This window comes from Sander lucioperca, chromosome 23, assembly GCF_008315115.2.
Source record: "Sander lucioperca isolate FBNREF2018 chromosome 23, SLUC_FBN_1.2, whole genome shotgun sequence".
NCBI classification, from domain to species: domain Eukaryota; kingdom Metazoa; phylum Chordata; class Actinopteri; order Perciformes; family Percidae; genus Sander; species Sander lucioperca.
Genome location: NC_050195.1, coordinates 3,670,908 through 3,693,567, shown reverse-complemented (window position 1 = coordinate 3,693,567; position 22,660 = coordinate 3,670,908). Strand labels below are relative to the sequence as shown.

General features: G+C 42.1%; 1 protein-coding gene across 1 annotated transcript in view; it reads right to left on the bottom strand.

Annotated features, from left to right (window-relative positions):
* The window catches only part of LOC116053716 (nebulin), a 106,245-nt gene that overhangs the window by 80,660 nt on the left and 2,925 nt on the right, over positions 1 to 22,660 (bottom strand). Inside the window, exons 2-13 of the mRNA XM_035998317.1 lie at positions 18,227 to 18,542; positions 14,814 to 14,885; positions 9,798 to 9,899; positions 9,313 to 9,423; positions 7,527 to 7,637; positions 7,086 to 7,196; positions 6,185 to 6,295; positions 5,710 to 5,823; positions 4,482 to 4,592; positions 3,773 to 3,883; positions 1,572 to 1,682; positions 651 to 761 (exon numbers count right to left, since the gene is read on the bottom strand). Of these exons, the coding sequence (XP_035854210.1) occupies positions 651 to 761; positions 1,572 to 1,682; positions 3,773 to 3,883; positions 4,482 to 4,592; positions 5,710 to 5,823; positions 6,185 to 6,295; positions 7,086 to 7,196; positions 7,527 to 7,637; positions 9,313 to 9,423; positions 9,798 to 9,899; positions 14,814 to 14,885; positions 18,227 to 18,542 (1,492 nt within the window). The remainder of the gene's footprint in view (positions 1 to 650; positions 762 to 1,571; positions 1,683 to 3,772; positions 3,884 to 4,481; positions 4,593 to 5,709; positions 5,824 to 6,184; positions 6,296 to 7,085; positions 7,197 to 7,526; positions 7,638 to 9,312; positions 9,424 to 9,797; positions 9,900 to 14,813; positions 14,886 to 18,226; positions 18,543 to 22,660) is intronic.

Genomic DNA, 22,660 nt, shown 5'->3' with positions numbered 1-22,660 from the left:
CTGTAGGATATTTGTAGGCCGGGACGTCTCTGCAGCACCATAATACTTCATTCAGAACGGTTTGACACATATTTTGCCTTTAACAAATAATGCATCGTCCCTGCGATTTGAATATTGCACTAGTTCATATTAGGATTTCGATAAAACTGTGATTAATTGTGAAGCCCTAATATATATGAATCTCAAACTCAACTGTCTAAATATATTTGAAGCCAGAAAAGTTTGAGAGACTCACACTTGTGTCTGACTTCCCGTCGCCCATGCAACTTTTGGTTTTTCTACACTTTTCCTGAGGTTTTTGTCACTTTTTCCAACGTTTTTGTTGAGTTTTTGAGCTTTTTGAAAACGTTTTGTCACTTTTTGCAACGTTTTTGAAGCTTTTTTAGACATTTTACCATTTTTTTTATCTTTAAATGGTATAAAATTGAATAAAACACCCAAATCCAATGAGAACAGTGAACTGACCATTTATTTTACTTGTAAAGAGTGTTGTATGGAACCATCCACGTTATTTTTTTGACAATTTGGTTGAAAGAAATCCAAATTTCTGATATAGAAACTTTGAAAATGGGTCATATTTGACAACAGGAGGGTTAAACAAGTTGTTCAGCCATGTTTGATGAGTAGACGTGTGTCACGGTGTGCTGTACCTGGCTCTGCAGGTCAGACAGCTGTTTGGCCAGCTGTGTCTCCGTGGTCTCTGGGAGCTGGTGGTACAAACTGCTCTGGTTCTTCTGCTTCACGCCTTCTTTATACTTCAGCTGTAGGAGACACCAGCGGATCCACGTTACCTCGTTGTTCAATAACAACAGAATTACTCTGTTTTTCATTAATACATGTTTTAACATCATTTAGTCATGACTAACAGAGGGCCACTTGGAAGTTGGAACAAAGAAATAAAAGAAGTCCTCCAGAGGCCAGCCTCCGTTTCACCTCCTCAGCATCCATTTTCGCGCTAATCGAAACGCATCACCTGACCGCTCATTTACCACGCAACCCAGAGCGCAAGCCCGAGCCTGGCCCGAGCCCGAGCCAGAGTAAAATGATAGAAATTAAGACCAAACCCGACTAGAGCTGAAGATCTTTGCCCAAACCTGACAGGTTCCCTCGGGTTTGGGCAAAGATCTTAAGCTCTAGTCTGGACGTTCCGACAAAATGTAATCCTAAAGTTAGCGGAGCGCTAGTCTATATCTATATAACTCTGGTGGATTTCTGAGGACTATGGTTAACTGCTCCTCAGATCTCTGCAGGGTAAATCCAGACAGCTAGCTAGACTATCTGTCCAATCTGAGTTTTCTGTTGCACGACTAAAACTACTTCTGAACGTACACGTTCCACCAAAACAAGTTCCTTCCTGAGGCTATTTTGCAGAGGCACCGTGGCTCCATCCGGAGCTTAGCACCGCCCAAGATGATTGTGATTGGTTTAAAGAAAAGCCAATAAACCAGAGCATGTTTTTCTCCCATCCCAGAATGCTGTGTGGACTAGCCAGACCTTCCTCTGCAGCGCTGTGGAAGAAGGTCTGGCTATGCGCGACTATTATCAAATAAAAAAGGAAGTTGTGTGAATACCTCACTCTGCAGGTTTGAGGCCTCTTTAGCGTGCTGGGTGTCGATGGTCTCAGGCAGCAGAGAGTACAGGTTGATGCTCATCTCCTTCTTACCGTCCTCTTTATACTTCACCTGGAATTATACAATAATAATGCGGGGGGAACGTTGAAGACAAATTAAGAAACACAAAATATATCATTAATAAAACATAGAAGTTATGTTCTCAGTGTATTTTATCATTTAAAAAGTTCCTGCACAAAGTTTTAAAAATAGACGTTAGAAATTGAGGTTTTAACGTTAAAAACATTGATCCTTTTACTAGTTAAAACAGCGATGTGTAACGCTTTAAAATAGACATTCTAACACATAAAAAATAGACGTTTTTATGCACTATAAATCAGCAGTTTAGCGAGAGAAAAAAAATCGCTATTTTAGCGCATTCAAATTTGCTGTTTTAACATGTTAAAAATGTACGTTTTAACTTGTTAGAAATTCACGTTTTAATGCGTGAAAGAAATCTGTTTTAATGCCTCAAAAATAGATTTAAAAAAAAAGTCCCAAGGCATTATAATTTGCTGTTTGACGTGTTCAAAGTTGGCGTTGTTATGCGTTAATCGTTAAACCTGTTGCATATTAACGTGTTGATGATCAAAAAGCTCACTTCATTGCTGTGTTCTAACGTTGTCGACCAAACGGTAACTCACGTCCAAAGTCTATTCGTCCAAATCTTGATGGATTTATTAAACATCTGTAGTATTATTGTCTCTGTGGTTATTGTTGGAGCCAAAATTATGATTTCGATATTAACTTTTATTTTGATAAATTGTGCATAAATGCAGTGACATTCGCAGTGAACTAGACTCATTGTAAACTAGGGCTGTCAAACGATTAATTTTTTTAATCGCGATTAATCGCTGAATTTCTATAGTTAATCGAGATTAATCACGTTTTATCACAATTAAAATTCTATTATTTTGCATTTCAAACAGTTTTTAAGTACATATTAACAATCAAAAGCCATTCTTACCAGTGTATCTTGATTGGGAATTAAATTAATGCAAAGAAAGTGACTTTATGAACTTGATTTTAAGATTTGTAATTATTTATTTACTGTAAACAAAAGAAAAATGTGTGAATCTGCCAAATCTGTCTTTTTTTTTTTTCTTGCCTTGTATCAGCATTATCATTGTTACTAGTAATACTAATTTATAATTATAATTTATACTGTTTATTGATCCCCAGTGGGGAAATTACAATTTACACTCTGTCTGTTAGAAATCACTACACACAGGCCTGAAATACACACACACATGCTCAGGACCTATTCATGCACAAATGGAGAGATGTCAGAGTGAGTGGGCTGCCAGTGCTGGACCAGCGCCCTGAGCGGTTGGGGGGTTCTCTCCAGCTACCAATCCACACTCTGTACTTTGGTCCGTACTGGGACTTGAACCGGCGACTCTCCGGTTCCCAACCCAACTCCCTACGGACTGTTATAACTGCAATTGCATTACTACTCATTATTTCCTTTCCTGAGCAGTGCAGGGTTGGGTTTGGGGGGTTAAAAAGATGTTAAAATGACATGGTCTTTTGTTACACCCTTGTGTTATCACTTCTTTTATAAAAATGTCAATAAAGAAATTGTAAAAAAAAAAAAAAAAAAAAAAAAAAGAATTAATAAATGCCGGCATGCGATTAATGCGATTAAAAAAAATTAATCGCATCACGTCGGCCCTTAATCGCATCGCGATTAACGCGTTAACTCTGGCAGCCCTATTGTAAACTGATAATATGTGTTAACTGATCTTGATGCGTGGCATATCGTCACAGCCTTTTGACAATCAGCTGCTTAAGATAGTAACTGCATCAGCTGGGGTATAAAAGTCAGGAGCTGTCATTCAGTTAGGTGCCTTTGGTTTGTAGCCATACGGTTATTTTGACTTCTGTTTGAAGTACCACTCAGAACAGAACGTGATTGTGAGCTGAAGTTGTTTTTTGTTATTTTTGCTCTGCTGTCAATGCTTGTGCACCATCTGGTAAGGACAGTTCATTATTTTTTGTGGAAAAGACAAAAACGTATCACATTAAAGTTTGAGTGATGAAGAAAAATAAAAGTTATTCTGAGTCTTGTTTAAGCGCGTCGATCAAGGTGCATTCCAAAGGACAAAAAAGGGAACAAAATGTTGTCAGAAAGTTGCTCCCACAGTTATTATAGTTATTACCTCACTGAGCAGCTCAGACACTTCCTTGGCGTGAGCCGTCTCTAAAGTCTCCGGGAGAAGAGAGTACAAACACGAGTTCACGCCCTTCTTACCCGCTTCCTTGTACCGCATCTGAAAATAAAAACACACTTTACAGCTTTTTGTGTTTTACTACAAAAGTGCCCTAGTCAACTTTTTCTTGTCATAAAAGACGCCAAGTGTGATCATGGCCTAACGGTAGAGATCCATTTGACCGTGCGACGCTATTCCTCTCACTCTATTCCTATGGGTGACGTCAAGCGACTTCAACGTGCACGCAAAGCATTCTGGGAAGGCGGTGCTGCATTTGAAAAAATGCTGCGCGTCCAAAAGCTGGCCGATGCCCATCTTTATGCAAATTAATCCTTCTATCCAGTAGAAGTAGACGAAAATCTTTTAAACTGACCTTTGTCGATCTGAAATGAAGACTGATTCAGAAACTGCACGGCCTATTTCTCTCTTAAAATGTTTTCAGAAACACGTTTCGGTGAACTATTTTAGTACAATATGAGATCGTATCTGAACGAGCCGCCATGACACTCTGTTGAAATTCTCGAGAAGCCAAACCCACGTCAGGCGTTTGTCCAATCAGCTGCTGGTCAGGGGCGTGGAGCATCAACCGTGGATGTATGACGTCGCGACACCACGCTTCAGTCGTGTCGGACAAATGGATCTCTACCGTAAGTCTCACCTCGCTCTGCAGCTCGGCAACACTTTTAGCGAACTGAGTCTCGGCGGTCTCCGGGAGCTGAGAGTAGAAACTCTGGGAGAGTCTCCTCCTGCTGCCGTCCCTGTACTTACTCTGAGAAAGGACAAAACTATCGGTCAGCAGGCTACAGATACCATGTGTTATTTATAGGGTTGGGTACTGAAACGCGGTGCCAGTAGGGCACTGGTTCCGAGGTAAACGGTAGTAACGAGACCGAATAAGAACGAAAATTTCTGTGCCTCATTTCGGTGCCTGAAATTTGTTTACCGCCCCCCATTGGTGTTCCGGCGTCAACTTGCGTGACGTCAGTGCCGCTACTCAGCACACTTGTTGAGAACTGATAGCGAGAGGATCAATGAAGATTGGGGGTGGTGATGGCGCAGTGGATATGACACATGCCTTCAGTGTGGGAGACCAGACTTTGGGCTCTGAATATTGTCATTATTTTATACATTTTATGGTCTAAATCAGGGGTGGCCAACCAGTTAGGTATAAAGAGCCACAAAAAAAACGCACCATAGCAAAAAGCCACACAACACATGCACGTCCACACTACAACAGCAACAGTGTCTTCCAGATCTGATGACAGTCATAATACATAGCAGTTTTCATAGTTTTTTTTCTCACTTAGACTGACTCAGTGGGAAACCTGACAGTCTTTGTTATCCACAATCCTTTTCAGGTCTTGCTTGAACTCGGTTGTGGCCACTCGAAGCGACTCTCTCACTCATTTGTCACTAAAGGGGCTTTCAAACAGTCGGATTCAGCAGTGAAAGTGTTAACGAGGAAGGTGATCTGTGGCCGCTGTTTTTCCTCAGGTTGCAGAGGAATCTGCATTATTTTCCATTTTAAAATAATTGGCAAATGTATTGGCAGATGCATTCAAATGTGTTTTTTTTTTACTTATCTGAAATACTGTATGTTTCAGAAAAGTTAAAAACAACAATCAACCAATGACACAGCCCCCAGCCACACAGGAAGAGCCTCACAGGAGCAGGCAAAGAGCCGCATACGGCTCAAGAGCCACAGGTTGGCCACCCCTGGTCTAAATTATGAATTGCTTCCTGGAAAAACTAATTTTGGGCGCAGTTTCTGTTCTAATGAAATGGAATAAACTAAACAAGTAAATGTATGATGAGATAAGTCAAAGTATGATGAAATGATTTTTGATACGTTCTTGGATGACAGTGTACAGTGTGTTCTACTGTACCTCGCTCTGCATCTCAGTCATCTCTCTGGCAAACTGGATCTCTGTGGTGTCGGACAGCTGAGAGTATAGAGAGGACGGAGCTCCTTTAACCAGCAAATTAGGCCGATAATTCACCTGAGAGACAGACAGAGAGACAGAGAGACAGACAGACAGAGAGACAAACAGAGAGACAGACAGACAGAGAGACAGTGAGACAGAGAGAGAGAGAGAGAGAGAGAGAGAGAGACAGACAGACAGACAGAGAGACAGTGAGACAGAGAGAGAGAGAGACAGACAGACAGACAGACAGACAGACAGAGAGACAGTGAGACAGAGAGAGAGAGAGAGAGAGAGAGAGAGAGACGAATGCAACAAAGTCACTACTGCCGGTATACTCGCTTGATATTACAGGTTAAGTTTGTCCGGATTAGAGCAAGACCACATTTCCCATAAACCCTGTGGCTCCTGTTGAATTTGTTGCTGTGTGTGCATGTACCTCACTCTGCAGCTGTGACATCTCCAGAGCGTGTTGTATTTCTGGAGTGTCGGCGAGTTGAGAATAGAGAGAGATGGAGGCCTTTCTCTTCCCGTCTTCTTTGTACTTTTTCTGAAACAGAATCGTATCAAATCAGTTCCTCTCCTTCAGGTCAGCTCAAGAAGTTTTCAAAAAGTCTTCAGCTTATTTTGAAGTACTTGTACTTTACGTGAGTGTTTCTTGTACTCCACTACATCTCAGAGGTAAATATTGTCCTTTTTTACTCCACTACATTTGTCTGACAGCTTTAGTTACTTTTCAGAGATACAGTTTTTCCTCCCCTTCCTGTCTGGTGAACCTCGTATCTCCAGATGTGTTGATGTTGAATGTTTGTGATAATCTGAAGGAAGACGTGTTCATTTATGTGTTTGGAAGATTCCCCTCCTTCTTTAAGCTAAAATGCATCGTCACAAAGCTGAAAACAGGGCTGTTTTTCTGAAAAGTTTTAAAACTTTTTAGAGATTTTGAGGAAGATTTTCACAGTGTGTATTGCACTTTTACTGAAGTAAAGAATGTGAATACTTCCCGCTGTGTTCATGACACAAGTACAGTAGTACTGTTTGTACATAACTTCGGAGAAATCAAGACTACACCTTGATTTCTCCTGATAGCTAAAGTTGAAATGAGATTTCTGTTTTTTGCTGTCTGTGTGTGTGTCTGTGTGTGCTTGCATGTGTGTGTGTGTGCGTGTGTGTGTGCATGCGTGTGTGTGTGTGTGTGCGTGTGTGTGTGCATGCGTGTGTGTGTGTGCGTGTGTGTGTGTGTGTGCATGCGTGTGTGTATGTTAATGCCCAGACTGGACTTCACTGATGAAATATGTTGAAACACAGCTGATATATATATATATATCATGTTGGAGTACCTCGCTCTGAAACTCGTGGACGGCTTTGGCCAGCTGCGTCTCGCTGGTTTCAGGAAGCTGAGAGTACAAACTGCTGCTCATCTCCTTCTTTCCTTCCTCCTTGTACTTGTTCTGAGGAGCAGAGAGAGTTTCACTCTGACGACAACATTCAGAGATACATCTAACCTGCCACTGCCATACGTTATTTAAAGGTCCCATATTATGCTCATTTTCAGGTCCATACTTGTATTTTGGGTTTTTTACTAGAATATGTTTTACATGCATTGATGAATCTGTTCATCCATTCTTTCTCCACCCTACATATATATCAATTTAATCATGTGTTCCTCCTCTATCAATCCATCTTTTATTTATTCATCCTGTCACCTATTTTTCTGTCCATCTATCTTCATAACCCATCCATCCATCCATTCATCCTTCCCTCCCTCCATCCAGTCTGACCTCACTCAGTATCTCCGTCAGCTCTTTGACAAACTGGGTCTCGGTGGTTTCCGGCAGAAGAGAATAAAGAGACGAGGAAATCTCCGTCTTCACATTTCCTTTGTATTTGATCTGAAACACAAACCGACACAACGCCGTCAGTGCTACAATCATCTTTTACGATCACTATCGCCGACTTTAAAACCCAAGAAAGTCACACAATCATTAAAGGAACAGTATTTAGAGATGACTAAAAACTCTTGGCTGTTTTAACGCCATCGTCCAAGGTTTTCTTACCAACTAAGGGTCCTATTTTAACGATCTAATCGCACGGCGTGAAGCGCCTGGTGCAGGTGCGTTTAGGGCGTGTCCAAATCCACTTTTGCTAGTTTGACGGCGGAAAAAAAGTGTCCGTGTGCCGGGTGCATGGTTCTAAAGTGTTGTACTTAGTGTCTTCATTAATCAGAGGTGTGTTTTGGGCGTAACATGCAATCAACCAATCAGAGATCATCTCCCATTCCCTTTAAAAGCCAGGCGCGTTTGGACCTTGGAGCATTGCTGTTATGATGGAGGATTTGCACCGTAATATTTTTATTTGTAATCTTCTGCATGTGTGTGTGCTGCTGCCCGTTCCTTTGTGTGTAACAAGCATAGTGTGTGCGTGCTGTACACGAGCCTAGGAGCATTTTACTAATGCTCTGTTAAAATAACAATGAAATGCTGCGTTATTGACTTTAGACCAGGTTTTTGTTGGTCAATGGCGCGATCACTTCCCGCTGCCTCAAGATAGCAATACGCCCAGAATGCACCTGAACACACCTCCCTGTAAGACCAGCACGCCCAGAATGCACCTGAACACACCTCCCTTTAAGACCAGCACGCCCATGGGCGCAAAGATGGGTGCAGGTGCATTTGCTATTTAAACGACGTGGGCGCTGGACGGTCTTAAAATAGCAAAGACACTTGCTTTGCGCCGCGCTGTGCCGGGTGCAAGATAGGGCCCTAAGTCTTATTACCTTCGCCAAGGAAGTCATGTTTTCAGTTAAGTTTGTGTGTTTGTCAGCCACATTATGGAAAAACTACTGGCCAGATTTTTGTGAAACTTGGTGGAAGGGTGTAGCATGAGCCGAGGGAAGAACCTGTTACATTTTAGAGAGGATCCGAGTAGTTAACACTGCGAGATAGGACATTTGTGCTGCTTTCATGCGGTGTCGGAATAATCAAAAAGGAAATGAGCTGCCGATCATCTTCCATAGCTCAGCTGATCTGTTTCCCTTTGCTCTCCGCTGCAAATACTGGAATCAGCTTAAACGCTCTGAGCGGTGAAACACAACACATCTTCATTGTAGCTTCCGTGTTGTTTCCACATTACGACTTAAAGATGATGAACAGACAGAGGAACAACTTGGGAAATGGGACCATCGAGGAGCCTGTAACACTCAAGAACACTTTCACTTTTTTCAGTTTTCTCTGTCTCACTTTTGCACAATCCCAAATTTATTATTGTATTACACCTGTCGCACCATGGGTCGGAGAAACATGCATTTTCTATTCCTCTGGATGCCTGGCACATCATTTGAGAGAATTGACAAAGAAGCTGAATTGACTTGACTTGAATGCACCGTTGGTGGTCTGTGCTCTCCAAGTACCATTTTTTAGTTTTCATAGTTTTAGCTATTTTTCCTGCGATGCTTTGAACTGTCTTTAATATAGGGTACGCCGCTGGCCTTTGTGGAGTAATTATGCCAATGATCTTCGTCTGTGTTTAACATGTCGACCACCTGTTGGTGTTTTGAAGTGTAAGCACCTCGCTCTGCAGCTCTGAAGCCTCTCTGGCGTGCTGAGTCTCGGGAGTCTCTGCCAGGACCGAGTACAGAGACATCGACGCTTCCTTCTTTCCCTCCTCTTTGTACTTCGACTGAAACACATTTCAGCAAAAATGATCAGGACGGTGGATCAAATGAGCGTGATGGTGTGTGCATGTGTGCTCTTGTACTTCTGTTTTGGTGATGACCAATATATCGACCCTGAGAGTGAAAAACCTTTTTCTTTTTAGAAAATGTAGATATTTGCTAGGCTCCTTGTTTCTTTAAAAGGCTTTTCAGGTCTATGCATTACATCAAGTTATTAAAGGTATATAAGAACTGTGTGTGTGTGTGTGTGTGTGTGTGTTTGTGCGTGTGTGTGCGTGTGTGTGTGTGTGTGTGTGCGTGTGTGTGTGTGTGTGTGTGCGTGCGTTCGTGTGTGTGTGTGTGTGTGTGTGTGTGTGTGCGTGCGTGTGTGTGTGCAGACCTCAGATATCACAGCGCTGATGTTCTTGGAGTGGATGAGTTCGGCTCCAGGAACAAACAGACTCTGACCCCGCATCTTCTCAAGGTCCTCCTTATACTTCACCTGCAGGGAGGAGGAGACATGAGAGTGTGTATGTGTGTGTGTGTGTGTGTGTGTGTGTGTGTGTGTGTGTGTGTGTGTGTGTGTGTGTGTGTGCGTGCGTGCGTGCGTGCGTGCATACGTGTTATTTCATTTAAATGTTTTAACGTTTTTTGTTTCGAAGTTTTTTTTTTTTCAGAGAAACCTTAACGTTGGACCCTGGTATTCCTATTGGTTGCCAGGCTGAGGTGGGTGTGGCTCACCTGCGTCACGCAGCTGGGAAGATTAGAAAAGGGAAGTTCAGGACAGACGTAGAGAGTCGGACGAGAGAGGAGACGTGTTTCTGAATCTCGTGAGGAAGATTTTCCTTTTCCCCCCCCATCAAGTTGTGTCAATGATTAGTCCGCGTCTTAAAGGTGCTCTAAGCAATGTTGGGTGACGGCACTTCTTGTTGACTTTCAAAGTAATTTCAAACAAAACGAGGCTAGCTCGCCCCTCCCTCCTCCTCATCCCGTCCCCTCTCCCTCCCTTCTGTGCTTCCGCGCACTAACCCCCCAACCCCCACCCCCAAATCCTTCTTGTCGGTTATTGGCTGGAACGCTGCAAGACTGTTTGTTATGTTTGGTGGTGCAGATTGGCAAAGTTTGTTGTTGTTGCGGTTTGTGGAGCCTGGGCTGTCTACAGAGACCGTGATTTTTTACAGTGTGTTCAGGGGACAGGCAGCTAGCAGATAGTGAGGATGTTTTTTTACAGTGTGTTCAGGGGACAGGCAGCTAGCAGATAGTGAGGAGATGTTTGCTGTATGTGACAAAAAATGTTGTAGCCTAAAATACGTGCGACATCGCTTAGAGCACCTTTAAATATCTACAAATGAACTGTCAAACGCCGAGCCAGAGGACGACAGGTAAGCCTACTCAGTGTTTAGTTTCTCTAGTTTCATACGCACGGGCTAACCAAACTCTGGAAGGAGTTTTTCCCAGAGTTGTGGTTCTGCCGTGAGACTTTATGTTGCATGAACTCCTGCTGCCCTTTTCCTCCATCCCCAGGAAGAATGTTGCGTTAGCTGTTCTGCAGAGTTTTAGTCTCTCAGAGGAGCTGTCTGTGTGCAGCATTAATAAATAACTTTTTTTTTAAATCTGCTGAATCATCTCAAAAACATATCAAGAGCGTTCACACAAAGAAACTGTTAAAACAATTTAAAAAATAAAAACTAGCCTGAATGTAGTTGAAACTGCATTTTACATTAATTGAAGGGTCTCTTCGTAGACAAACAATTGATTAAAATGATGATTATGTTTAAATCAAAACACACTGTATTAAATATGTTATATAGTTCCGTGACAATAATCAGCCTCTGGTACAGTTTGAATACCATAAAAAACTGTTCATTGTTCACTGTCTTCATATATTTATCATACTCTGAAACTAAGCTTGGAAAACAAACAAAACACAAAAGATAATTTAAATGATTAATATTGTAAACATGTACAAAAGTAAGAAAATGCGAATGTGTAAAAACTTGTTTTACATTTTGCTTGCTGGCTCAACATGAAGTGCAGCATTTCACAGGAACGACAACAAGCACAGCGCTGATGGACTTTATTTCAAACGTGTGCCACAGTTTTAATGTTTGGCTGCGTCTGATTGGACGTTTTGTCAAAACAACAGACCGGCAGATTTTCTGGGGGGGACCCAGGAGAGAAAAATGGAATTAATCCATAGATGACAAGCTGTCCGCCGCCCGCAATCTGTGAGCGGAAACCAGACTGGGTATAAAACCAAAGCAAAGGTACTAAATACTTCTCACCAGCGAGGACGTGGTAGTCCAGGAAGCAGCGCTGTAGTACTTGAGTCCAGGACTCGTATTGGACTCGTTGGTTTTTGCACATGGACTTGCCCATTGGACTCGCCAAATATTGTAGTTGGTCTCAAAACGAGTCCAGCAATATATGCTTTTTTTCTAAAGTAACTTCCTCTCTTAAAATGATCATTCTTAACCCTTGTTTTGCCTTAGTTTATGTATAGGAATATTGATATGTAAACAAAGATGTTGTAAGATTTAATTTTTACTATGTTCTGTGTTTATGTATTTAATGTGATATATATTTTTAACAGCATACATGGAAAGGAATATGTATATCTGCAAGGAAAAGAATACTAGCTAAACTGCTCTTATTTTTATATTCTATGACATGATTATCTGAAAATGTAGTTTTATGTTCTGTGTGTACCCCAGGAAAAGTAGCTGATGTTCTCCATCAGCTAATGGGGATCCTAATAAAATCTAATCAAATTCCTGTCGAACATGCAACTTTTTTCGTTTTTTAAAATAAAAACATTTTTTCCCAACGTTTTGGTCGTCTTTTTTGACACTTTTGTTGCTTCTCACAATGTTTTTGTCACTTTTTTTTTTACATTTTTGTCACTTTCCCCAATGTTTTGGAAGCTTTCCAGACGTTTTTGGAACTTATTTTCGATGTTTTTGAATCAGTTCTTTTTTAGATGTTATATAATTGACTAAAACACCCAAATTCAATGAAAGTACTGAGCTGATCATTTATTTTACCTCTGAGGAGCGTTGTACGGAACCATCCACGTTTTTTCTTTTACGATTTGGTAGAAAGAAACCCAAATTTCTGATGCAGAAACCTTTTGAAAAATGGGTCAAATTTGACCCGAGGACAACCTGAGGGTTAAAATAAAAGAGATACTGTCTCTCGCATCACATAAATGATGAACAGGTAAGGGAGTGGTCTTGAAGAGGATTCTTTCTTCCTCGGTCTTGACTGTGTCTCGTTTGGACTCGGTCTTGACTACAGCCCTGCCAGGAGGTTCAGGGCTTCTTCTCCATGTGCTGTCCTTGCATAAACCTCTCAGTATATGTGCGCCTGCTCTACCCGCCGAGCCAACCCGGCCACATCCCCACAATCTTCTCAATCGATTAATCCAGGGGTCTTCAACGTTTTTTAAATCAAGGACCCCTTAACTGAAAGAGAGACGGAACAGGGACCCCCCTACTAAATATATTGTATAAAATAAAGTTGCATATTAAACTGGGCCTAAAGCCTTTATACCTTTTTGCATAGAATACTAAGCTATTAAAATAGCCTAATAATTGTTGGCATGATTTTATAATTATGTTTTAATGCTAAACATACACACTTAGGATGAACTGTATCTGTGGATGGCTACCTTCGTGACACCTTACATATGGGCCAGTAAGCCTATCATCAGTGGGGATTTATATTTGCTAATATGTTGGATTCATGTTAAGACTTTAAAATTTTGGAGAAAAAAATTCTAAAATTTACTATAATTTGGAGGCCCCCCTGCATTGACTCTGAGGACCCCCCAGGGGTCCCGGACCCCCTGTTGAAGATCCCTGGATTAATCGGTTTGAGTTGATACATTCTCTGTCATCTTGTTAAATGTGAGTATTGTTCTAGTTTCTTCTCTCCTCTGTGACAGTAAACTGAATATCTTTGAGTTGTGGACTAAACATGACATTTGAGGATGTCATCTCGGGCTTTTTTGGGAAACACTGATCCACATTTTTCACCATTTTCTGACACTTTATAGAAAACTAATGAATTCATCCAGAAAATAATCCACAGATGAATCGACTATGAAGATAATAGTTACAGTAGTTGCAGCCCTAGCTGTCATATACTAAAACTCTCGCTCTTTCCATGCAGGCTGCCAGGAGCACAACTTTGAAGTGGTGTACGTCTCCATGGTAACAGCAACATCTCCAAACCGGCTTTAGGATTGAGGCGAGTGCAAAGCTGCACCAGGAAGATGAAGATGTTTTCATCCCGCCTACGGATGAGGAGATTCTGCCGAGTAGAACTACAGTCCTGAGATCTCTCAGGGTTAGACTGGTAAAATCTTTCTGGGAGGGATGATTAATTAAGATGTTAAATAGAGAGACAGACAGACAGGCAGACAGACAGACAGACAGGCAGGCAGACAGAGAGGCAGACAGACAGACAGACAGGCAGACAGACAGACAGACAGAGAGGCAGACAGAGAGAGAGGCAGACAGGCAGACAGAGACACAAATAGACAGGCAGACAGACAGACAGACAGACAAACAGGCAGACAAACAGATAGACAAACAGACAGACAGACAGACAGACAGGTAGACAGAGACACAAACAGATGGTCAGACAGACAGGCAGACAGACAGACAAACAGACGGGCAGGCAGACAGAGACACAAACAGATGGGCAGACAGACAGGCAGACAGACAAACACGCAGACAGACAGACAGACAGACAGACAAATAGAGAGACAGACAGACAGACAGACAGACAGACAGACAGACAGACGGGCAGACAGACAGACAGACAGACAGACAGACGGGCAGGCAGCAGCAGGAGGAAGCAGAAGATTTTATAAAGTAGGTTGACTTGCTTCAGCGTAGCTGATGAGTCATTCTGCCGAGCTGTGAAGTTTGACTCACCAGGGAATCAATATCTCACTCTCCCACATCCTACAACAGCAGTCACCCTCATTCACCCATTTACTGACACATGTAGGCTGTAAACTGCTGCTGCACTAGTCAAAAAGAGGCTTTTTTTCTCCTTTGAGTGTACATGAATCAAGGGCCAGTCATCTAGCATGGTTACCAATGGCAACCATGCGTTCAGTTCCTATCGTAATCGAGGGAGGAAGATGATGACGACGTGTTGAAGAGTTCACAGCCAGAAATATTGCTATTCATGAGTCGGAAATCAAACTGAAACTGCAGCAGACTCAAATATCTGGGTCAGTATCGCACGGATGAATACTGTGGTAACTTTGAACAGGGTGTTATATCATAGTATAGATATATATATATATATAATAGTGTTGGATTATGTCAGGTTTTACCTTCAAACTGTCAAACTGTACGTGTGACAGAGCCCTACAATCCCAAACAGTGAATGGACTTACATCACTGGCGAGCAGGCTGCACCTCCTGTTGAATGCTGGGTCTGGAAGTGGAGGCTTTACATCAGAGGACGCCTGAAAACACAAAAGCGCACATGAGACTTCTGAGGCCAATAACTACACCCGGGGTGGGACAAAATATCAATATCAGAATCAGAATACTTCTGGTGCAGGGTCAACATAAATACAGTACGGGGTCTTTTACAGAAAGGTAAAAAGTGAGCAGGAGCAACTGCAACAACTGCACATACGCAGTGGTGCAAAATGTATTCCGATCCTTTATTACTACAGTAAACGTACTAATACTACACAGTAAAAATACTCAGTAAAAATGTTTTTGTGCATGTCCACCAAAATGTATGTCTTTGTTATTGCACCCTGTTGTTATCTGGTCAGACAGTTCACCTGTGTGTGTGTGTGTGTGTGTGTGTGTGTGATGTGTGTGTATGTGTGTGTGTGTGTGTGTGTGTGTGTGTGTGTGATGTGTGTGTGTGTGTGATGTGTGTGTGTGTGTGTGTGTGTGCTTGTTTTACTATATTCGTGGTGTCCAAAAACCGGGGAAAACAGTATACTTGTGGGGTCTGCACAGCCTTGTGGGGCCAAAATGCTGGACCCCACAAGGTTAAAGGTCTGTTTGAGGGTTAAGACTTGGTTTTAGGATTAGGGTTAGAATTAGGTTATGGTTAGGGTGAGGGTAAGGGTTAAGGTTAGGCATTTAGTGGTGATGGTTAGGGTTAGGGGCTAGGGAATGCATTATGTCAATGACGGGTCCCCACAAAGTCAGTGAAACAAATGTGTCTGTGTGTGTGTGTGTGTGTGTGTGTGTGTGTGTGTGTGTGTGTGTGTGTCTATCTGTGTATTTGTGTTGATCTCACCCAACTGTTCTTGTTTTGATGTTGTTGTCTTTCAGCATTAGTATAATCAACTTACATTGTATAGGGCCAAATCTGTATGTATTATTGATAGCTTTGACCTCTTTTTGGGGTGACCTCTCACCACCAGTCCAGGGACAGCGGATGTAAAATAGCCTCCAGGCTAATTCTGGCACATCTTTACTTTTATGTATGATTAGTGTGCATTGTCCCTGACAAATAAACCTGAAATAAATGCATAAAATAAATAAAATATTGTAGTGGTTTTACTACGTTATTCTCTCGGCATGATCTGCAGCGTTTCTTTTTCTAATTCATGCATCGTTAATCCCTTACCCCTTTCTGACAGGCCCTGATTCAGTCCTAAAAAATTCCACTATCAAAGGCTAATAATGGCTAATAATCCTCTCTGAGCGCGAATATAATCCTGCAGTGCCAGACGATGCCCCACGCCAGGGTCAATACAAAGACTCACAGTCAGAGCCGAGGGGGGGGGGGGTTGTAAATCTGCCTCTCAGCTTGACTTCATCAAAGTAAAGCAAAATCCTCAAAGATGTTTGGCAGTACACAGAACTCAGCCACACTTCTGGGAACATTGTGTTTATTGACATATTGAAATTATTTAACCCTCGTAGTGTCTTCCCGTCGACCATGCACTTGTTCTCCGGTTTGGTTTTCCTGTTTATAAAGCATAAATTAGCCTAGAAATGATCACCCAATTCTGTGTTATATCTTTTTGGCCAACTTCATAACTTATTACCACTAGTTTTACACTTCTTTATGGAATTGATGGTGAATAAATCTAATTTACATGAAATTACGCCTAATTATTGAGTAAAATATGCAGCAATTAGGAATTATCTTGACTAATAGTTAAGGTCAGAGAAACATATGTTTATGGATGATCCCAGATTTTCTATCAAATAGACCATAGAAGTAATGATCATCAATTAGCATATGGAACCATCCATGTTATTTTTGGGAAATTTGGTTGAAAAGAAAGCCATGTTTCTGACATAGAAACTTTGAAAACGGGTCAAATTTGACCCGAGGACAACAGGAGGGTTAATAGAAGGACTTACACAATGGTATGGACTCAGTTTGATGCTACTCTGACTTGTAATAGGGAGAACGGTGCCTCTGTCATTCCCACTGTGCACCCCGGACGCTTGTTCTCGCACTGTGTAACTTTGGGGAGCGGGTACAAACTCCCGGGAGAAGTAGTTAAAGTTTACACCTGACGCGCCAGATGGTTTGTTAACGCCGAACCATCTAAGAAGCCATCATTGGAAACTGTTAAGAAAATGTCAAAAAATACCTGGCAGATAATTGGATGAACCATCTGTCTATCACATCTGCCATTGTTGTTTTGCACCAACAGTCGCGGCCATCACACACACACACCTGAACGCCGCCCTGAGCCGGCAGTAGCTCCTCGCTGGACGCCGACTGGTTCGGTCCGCTGCCAGTTCGGACACAAACGCATTCAAGTGAAGCCTGACAAGATGGATTTTCATGTGATATGTGATCGATCTCTGGTCTGGCTCCGCCCTCCTACGTACTTCCGCTCAATTTTCATTTTCCTTCAGTACACCGGTTTGCGGTATATTCGCGGGTTTTCTCCGGCCCAATCTATACGGGTCCAATCAGAGAACAGAGGGTGTGGCTGAGAACGATGATGTTGAGGTTGTGCGCTAGATTGAGTTGTAGTTCCGTAATGGCGGCGGAGAAAGATGCGAGCGGAGAAAGATGCGAGCAGAGAAAGATGTGAGTGAAGCCATTCGGTCCATTGTGGCAACGCTGCTGAATACCCAGAAGTTAAAGCCCGAGCTAGAACAATCTTTGCTGAGTTGTGTTGGTGGCCATGATGTTGTGGCCCTCCTCCCCACGGGGTTTGGGAACAGTTTGATTTTCCAGCTCGCTCCGTTAGCGGTGAAGGAGTTGGCTAAGGCTAACGCTAGCGATGCTAAGCCGACGTCACAACCAAACGTTAGCGATCGATTGGTTATAGCAGATCCAGAGTGGCTCTGGGCGGGTCATACGCGGGACGCAATCCCCGGTCTCCTGAGTTTAAGTCCTGTGTTTTACCCGTCTTCCACCCCGACCAAATTCCCTACGCAATCGCAAGGTAATGTTAGTCAATGGAGGCCAAACGACGTTGATAAACACGCTAAAAAGCGAGTATGCAGCTTTATAACACGCCAATAATGGCATACGAATTGGCGTGTCATACATACGCCACTTCATGAGATCAGTCTGAGATTTGAGGAAATTCAAAAAGCCATCATCAACGTTTTAGCTTTAGCGCCAAATTATCTCTTCACACTTTGCTCTAGAAAAAATGTGGGCGTTACTATATGGAAAGCTGAGTTTGTTCTGAACATTTTGATGTAAAACACATGGTGGTCAATTATATGCAAATACCCTAAAAAGATATATTTAAGAAGATGTGTGAAAATACCCGTAGACCCCAGAGGGTTAACTGAGCTGAATGTTTCAGTTGGGGTTGTATGTTGAGTTTAAAAAGTTGCAGGAAGTTCTCACCTCTGATTCCCAGGGTCCGACCAACTTCTTAGCTTGACTCTCCTCTTCCTCTCCATTCTCTTCATCTCCTCCGTCTTTCTCTTCCTTTTTCTCCTCCTTTTCTTCTGTTAGTTTGTCAGTCCCAACCTCCACCTTCTCCTCAACATCCGTCCTTCTAGTAGTCGCGTCAACAACGGTGATCAGCATCGTCGCTGTCGTTGCCAACGTCTCCTGGAAAGATTCTCCTCTCTCTCCCTCCACCGTTATAACTTCTCTCCTTTCTCCATCTACCACCAGAGCCACTGGAGCCTCCTCTTCGTCCATCAGTCCGTCACCTCTGGGGACAAAGCACAGATCACGTTTAGCCTCAGTTTACTCATAATGCTGTTTCTTTTATTTATGTAATGCTTTAAAAAAAAAAAAGAAAACACTCGACAGCAAAGGTCATAAAAAACAAGGTAAGAAGTAAACGACTGAGGTTGTTGCAGACAGTCTATTTAAAATATAAATGAGTTTTGAAGAAGTTATTTAAAATTTTACATACAGAAGATCAAGGCAAGGCAAGGCAGCTGTATTTGTATAGCACATTTCAGCAACAGGGCAATTCAAAGTGCTTTACATAAAACATTAAAGAGCAGTTCAAAACGATTTAAAAAAATTATAAAGATAAAAGGCCTTACAAAGGACCTAACAAGTTAACCAAGTCCAACTCGGGCCTCCCAGAGGACTTATAGATTAACAATTACCACTAGAGCCACTAGAGATGTTTATTTGCACATTAAACATATGTATATCTTACACTAAAAAAATAAAACCTGGAAGGAAGGGGGAGCAAACCTACAGAAGTACATTCTCAATTTCTGACACGACGACCCGCAATTAAACTTTTGCTAAGACCCGCCCCTCAAACGCCGACGGGCCAATCGCGGCGTAGCGTCGGACAGCTCCGACCAGTGTCCCACAACTATCCGGCTCTGCTCCCCAGACTTTCATGCAATCGTTTCAGATTTTCTTTTCTTTTTTTCCAGGCTTGAGAATGTAGAAGGACCTTCGCCAAGATAAGTCCTATCTCGCCGAGTTAACGTTCAATAAACATTAATTTTTCTCGTCTGGAACTTATTATTCTGCTTATTCTGACACCATCGTATGCAGCACAAACGCCCTATCTCGCAATGATAACAAATGTGAAAAATGACTTGTGTATTCGCCCTGTAATTGGGATCCAGTCCCGAATTCAATGGGTTCTTCCTTGGCCCGTGCTAAACCCTTTTTCCAATTTTTATGAAAATCGGGTCAGGAGTTTTTTCCGTAATCCTGCTGACAGACAGACAGACAAACAAACAAACAGACAAACCAAGCCGAAAACATAACCTCCTTGGCGGCGGTAACAATCACTTCTTCTATACATACACAAACCGAGCCGACAACGTGACCTTGCCAAATAAAAGCCATTGAAAACTGATAACCGGAAAGTACCACGCAATATAAAACTGCAGGCTGTATCTGACTGATCACCTGTCAGGGTCCTTCATGTTATGCTTGTCGATACACTTTTTGTCCGCTAGCATCTTCTTCCAACTCATGGTCACCATGCAATGCTCTACGTGTCAAGGTCACCTTTTCAGCTTCATCAAAATCACCGTGTGAAATTCCTCAATGTTCCGGCCTTGCTTTCAGATTCTGTAAGGTCACTCTACCAGTAATCCCTTATGAATGTCGTAGTGTCTTCACACTTTCCAGCTTTTACCAACCTCCCCTGAACCTTCCTCTACCGCCCGGGCACTTTGTTAGCTTCCTGTTGTCACGACCAAACTCCTCAACGTTGAACTCACCTTGTACGATTTATGGTCCCTTAACAAATCCTCCTTTTAGTCTTTTAGCTTTCCAAACGTTTGCTTCTGAAAATGGTAGCCACTCTATATTTTCTCAGTATCTTCCGATGCTCTCTTCAGGTTCTTCAAGGCTTCTTAAAACATCGTGGTCACTCTTTCTTCTCCTGAATTTCTTGGACACTCACAGTTTCTTCGATGTAAAGCTTTCCAAACTCCTTTGTGTACCTTTTAGCTTCTTGTATTTTTTTTAGCTCTGACTCAACTGAACAGCCTCGTCTAGTCCTGCCTCTCTCGTCTAATGGCTGACTGTCTTCTGGGTGTCGGTTCGTTGGGGTCCTCTTATCAATTTTAACTTCCACATTTAGCCCTCTACTCAACTCCTTATCACCACTGTGCCCTTCATCACATCCACAGTGCCGGTGCTGGGTACTGTGTGTGTGTGTGTGTGTGTGTAAGTTGATGGGTTGAAGGTGAGTTCAGAAAATATCGTACGCTGGAAGGAATGCTCTTGTATAGTTTCTATTTTTACTTCTAGTATTATTCTAGTTGTATATACCTCTTATGTTAATTTATTTCTAGGGCTGCAAATAACGATTATTTTCATTGTCGATTAATTTCTCGTTTAACCGTTAAGTCGTTTGGTTTATATGGAAAATGTCAAAGCTTCCCAAACACCAAGATGAAGAATAGAAGTAGTTATTTGTAACGTCTGATGCAATCTCTGTTATTTGTGAAGTTCAGTGCAGTGAAGCTTTTGCTTTTGGAGGTTGAAGTTTTAAATAAAAAAGCAATTCTGAAATGTGTGGGCAGCAAGCGGAGTACGCAGTTTAATGACAAACAGGGGCAATCCTAGGATCAGACCTTTAGGGGGGCTCAGCCCCTAATGAGAATGTGACACAGATATTGTGCCTTGCAGAAGTGTTAAACCCCCCCCCTCCCCCACTAAATCAGTACCTTCACCCTTCACCCTTTCTGATTCTGATTCTGATTCTGATTCTGATAACAATGAATATATTGCTGCGTTCCAGACACAATTTTTAGCCCATAAGTTACGACTTCAAGTCACGACTCGGTAGCGTTCCAGGCAAAGTCACGACAAACCCTTCTAGCTAGCGGCTACCTAACGTTGACGTTAGCTAGCGCTAGCTGATACTAGCGATTTCTAGTTGGCGACATATTTTGGGCTTCATTTAATAAACATAACCTGTAGTAGTACACAATCGTATGTGTATTGTTTTGATTACAATGTGCGGAATTACTTTACGTTGCCTATTCATGTCTATTTATTTCTATTTCTCACCGTTAATCACCGGCGTCTGTACAGCATCAACAGGGGTCGCCATTGTTGTTTATGTGTGTGTGACGTCAACAACTGTAACTGGGAGTACAACGATGCTTGAGCCCCCCTAAAAAAGGTCTAAAATCGCCACTGATGACAAACTTAATAGCTGAAGAAAAAGAAAATGTGATTCCACAACCTGTTTTATCCACACATAAAAAGCTTACAGACTTACTAACCCTAACCCAAACCCAGAAATGGATAAAGAAAAGGGTCTTTTAAATGACAAGTTGAGTTTCAAAGCCCTTCCAGATGGTTCTCTCCAAAAGACTAAAGTTATTTGCATGTACTGTTGATGTGAACTGAGTTACCTCCGGAGTACGTCCAGTCTCAAACACTACTGGAGCATTAAAAACTTTTTAAGTACATTTAGAACAGTTTAAGAAAACTTGCGATTAACCGCGAGTTAACATTTGAATCGTTTGACAGCCCTACTTTAAAACACAAATAAGGTCTGTGTTTGTTGGAGAAGAGAGGAAGAGAATGAAAGACAAATTGAAATTGAGGGTAAAGGGGAAAATTGATGAGAACAGAAAATAATGAAAAAGAAAGCTAGTGCATCTTTATCTTCTCTATGTTACTGATGACTTTAATCACTGTGAAGATGAATATTGTGGATATGAGCCTGCCAGGCAGCAGGTAGTCTGGCAGTGTGATCAGAGCATCAGATGGCAGCTGAGGTAAACAGATCTGATCGCCTCTGCGCCAAACGACCATCTGCTGCTTCACCAATCACAGCTCAACAAAAACAAAACTCATTTATCTCCAGTAACACTGCATCGTCTGCATACGTAGTTACACATTTCATTTTTTTTAGCACATATAGTCCTCAAATTAAGAGAGATAAACACAGGAATAAATATAATTATAATTGAATTATTCATTCTAACATTACATTTTTTTGCCCACAATGAGTTGTGCATTTCATACACAAACAGGAAACCTGTTCTAATTCCCAATTCTTGGTTGGACGCTTGGTCAGTGTCTCTCAGCGTCAGATACCGACGCAAAAATCCGGAGTTTAGAACGCCAACACAAAGAAAGAGATAGGAGACGGACATCCAGCCGAAATGAGACACATCCGGCGAAATTTCCGGCGACACCTGAACAATCCCGGCGGTGAAACGTTGTCGATATATAGACCATTAAGAAGAAGAGCGACAACTGTAGAGTAGTATGACAGACCAAAAATCTGTGTAAGGAAGCAGGTTGGGGGGTGGAAGGATCAAACAACAAAGGACTTTCACCCAGGAGACCTTGGATCGTGTCCCGTTTTCATCCCGC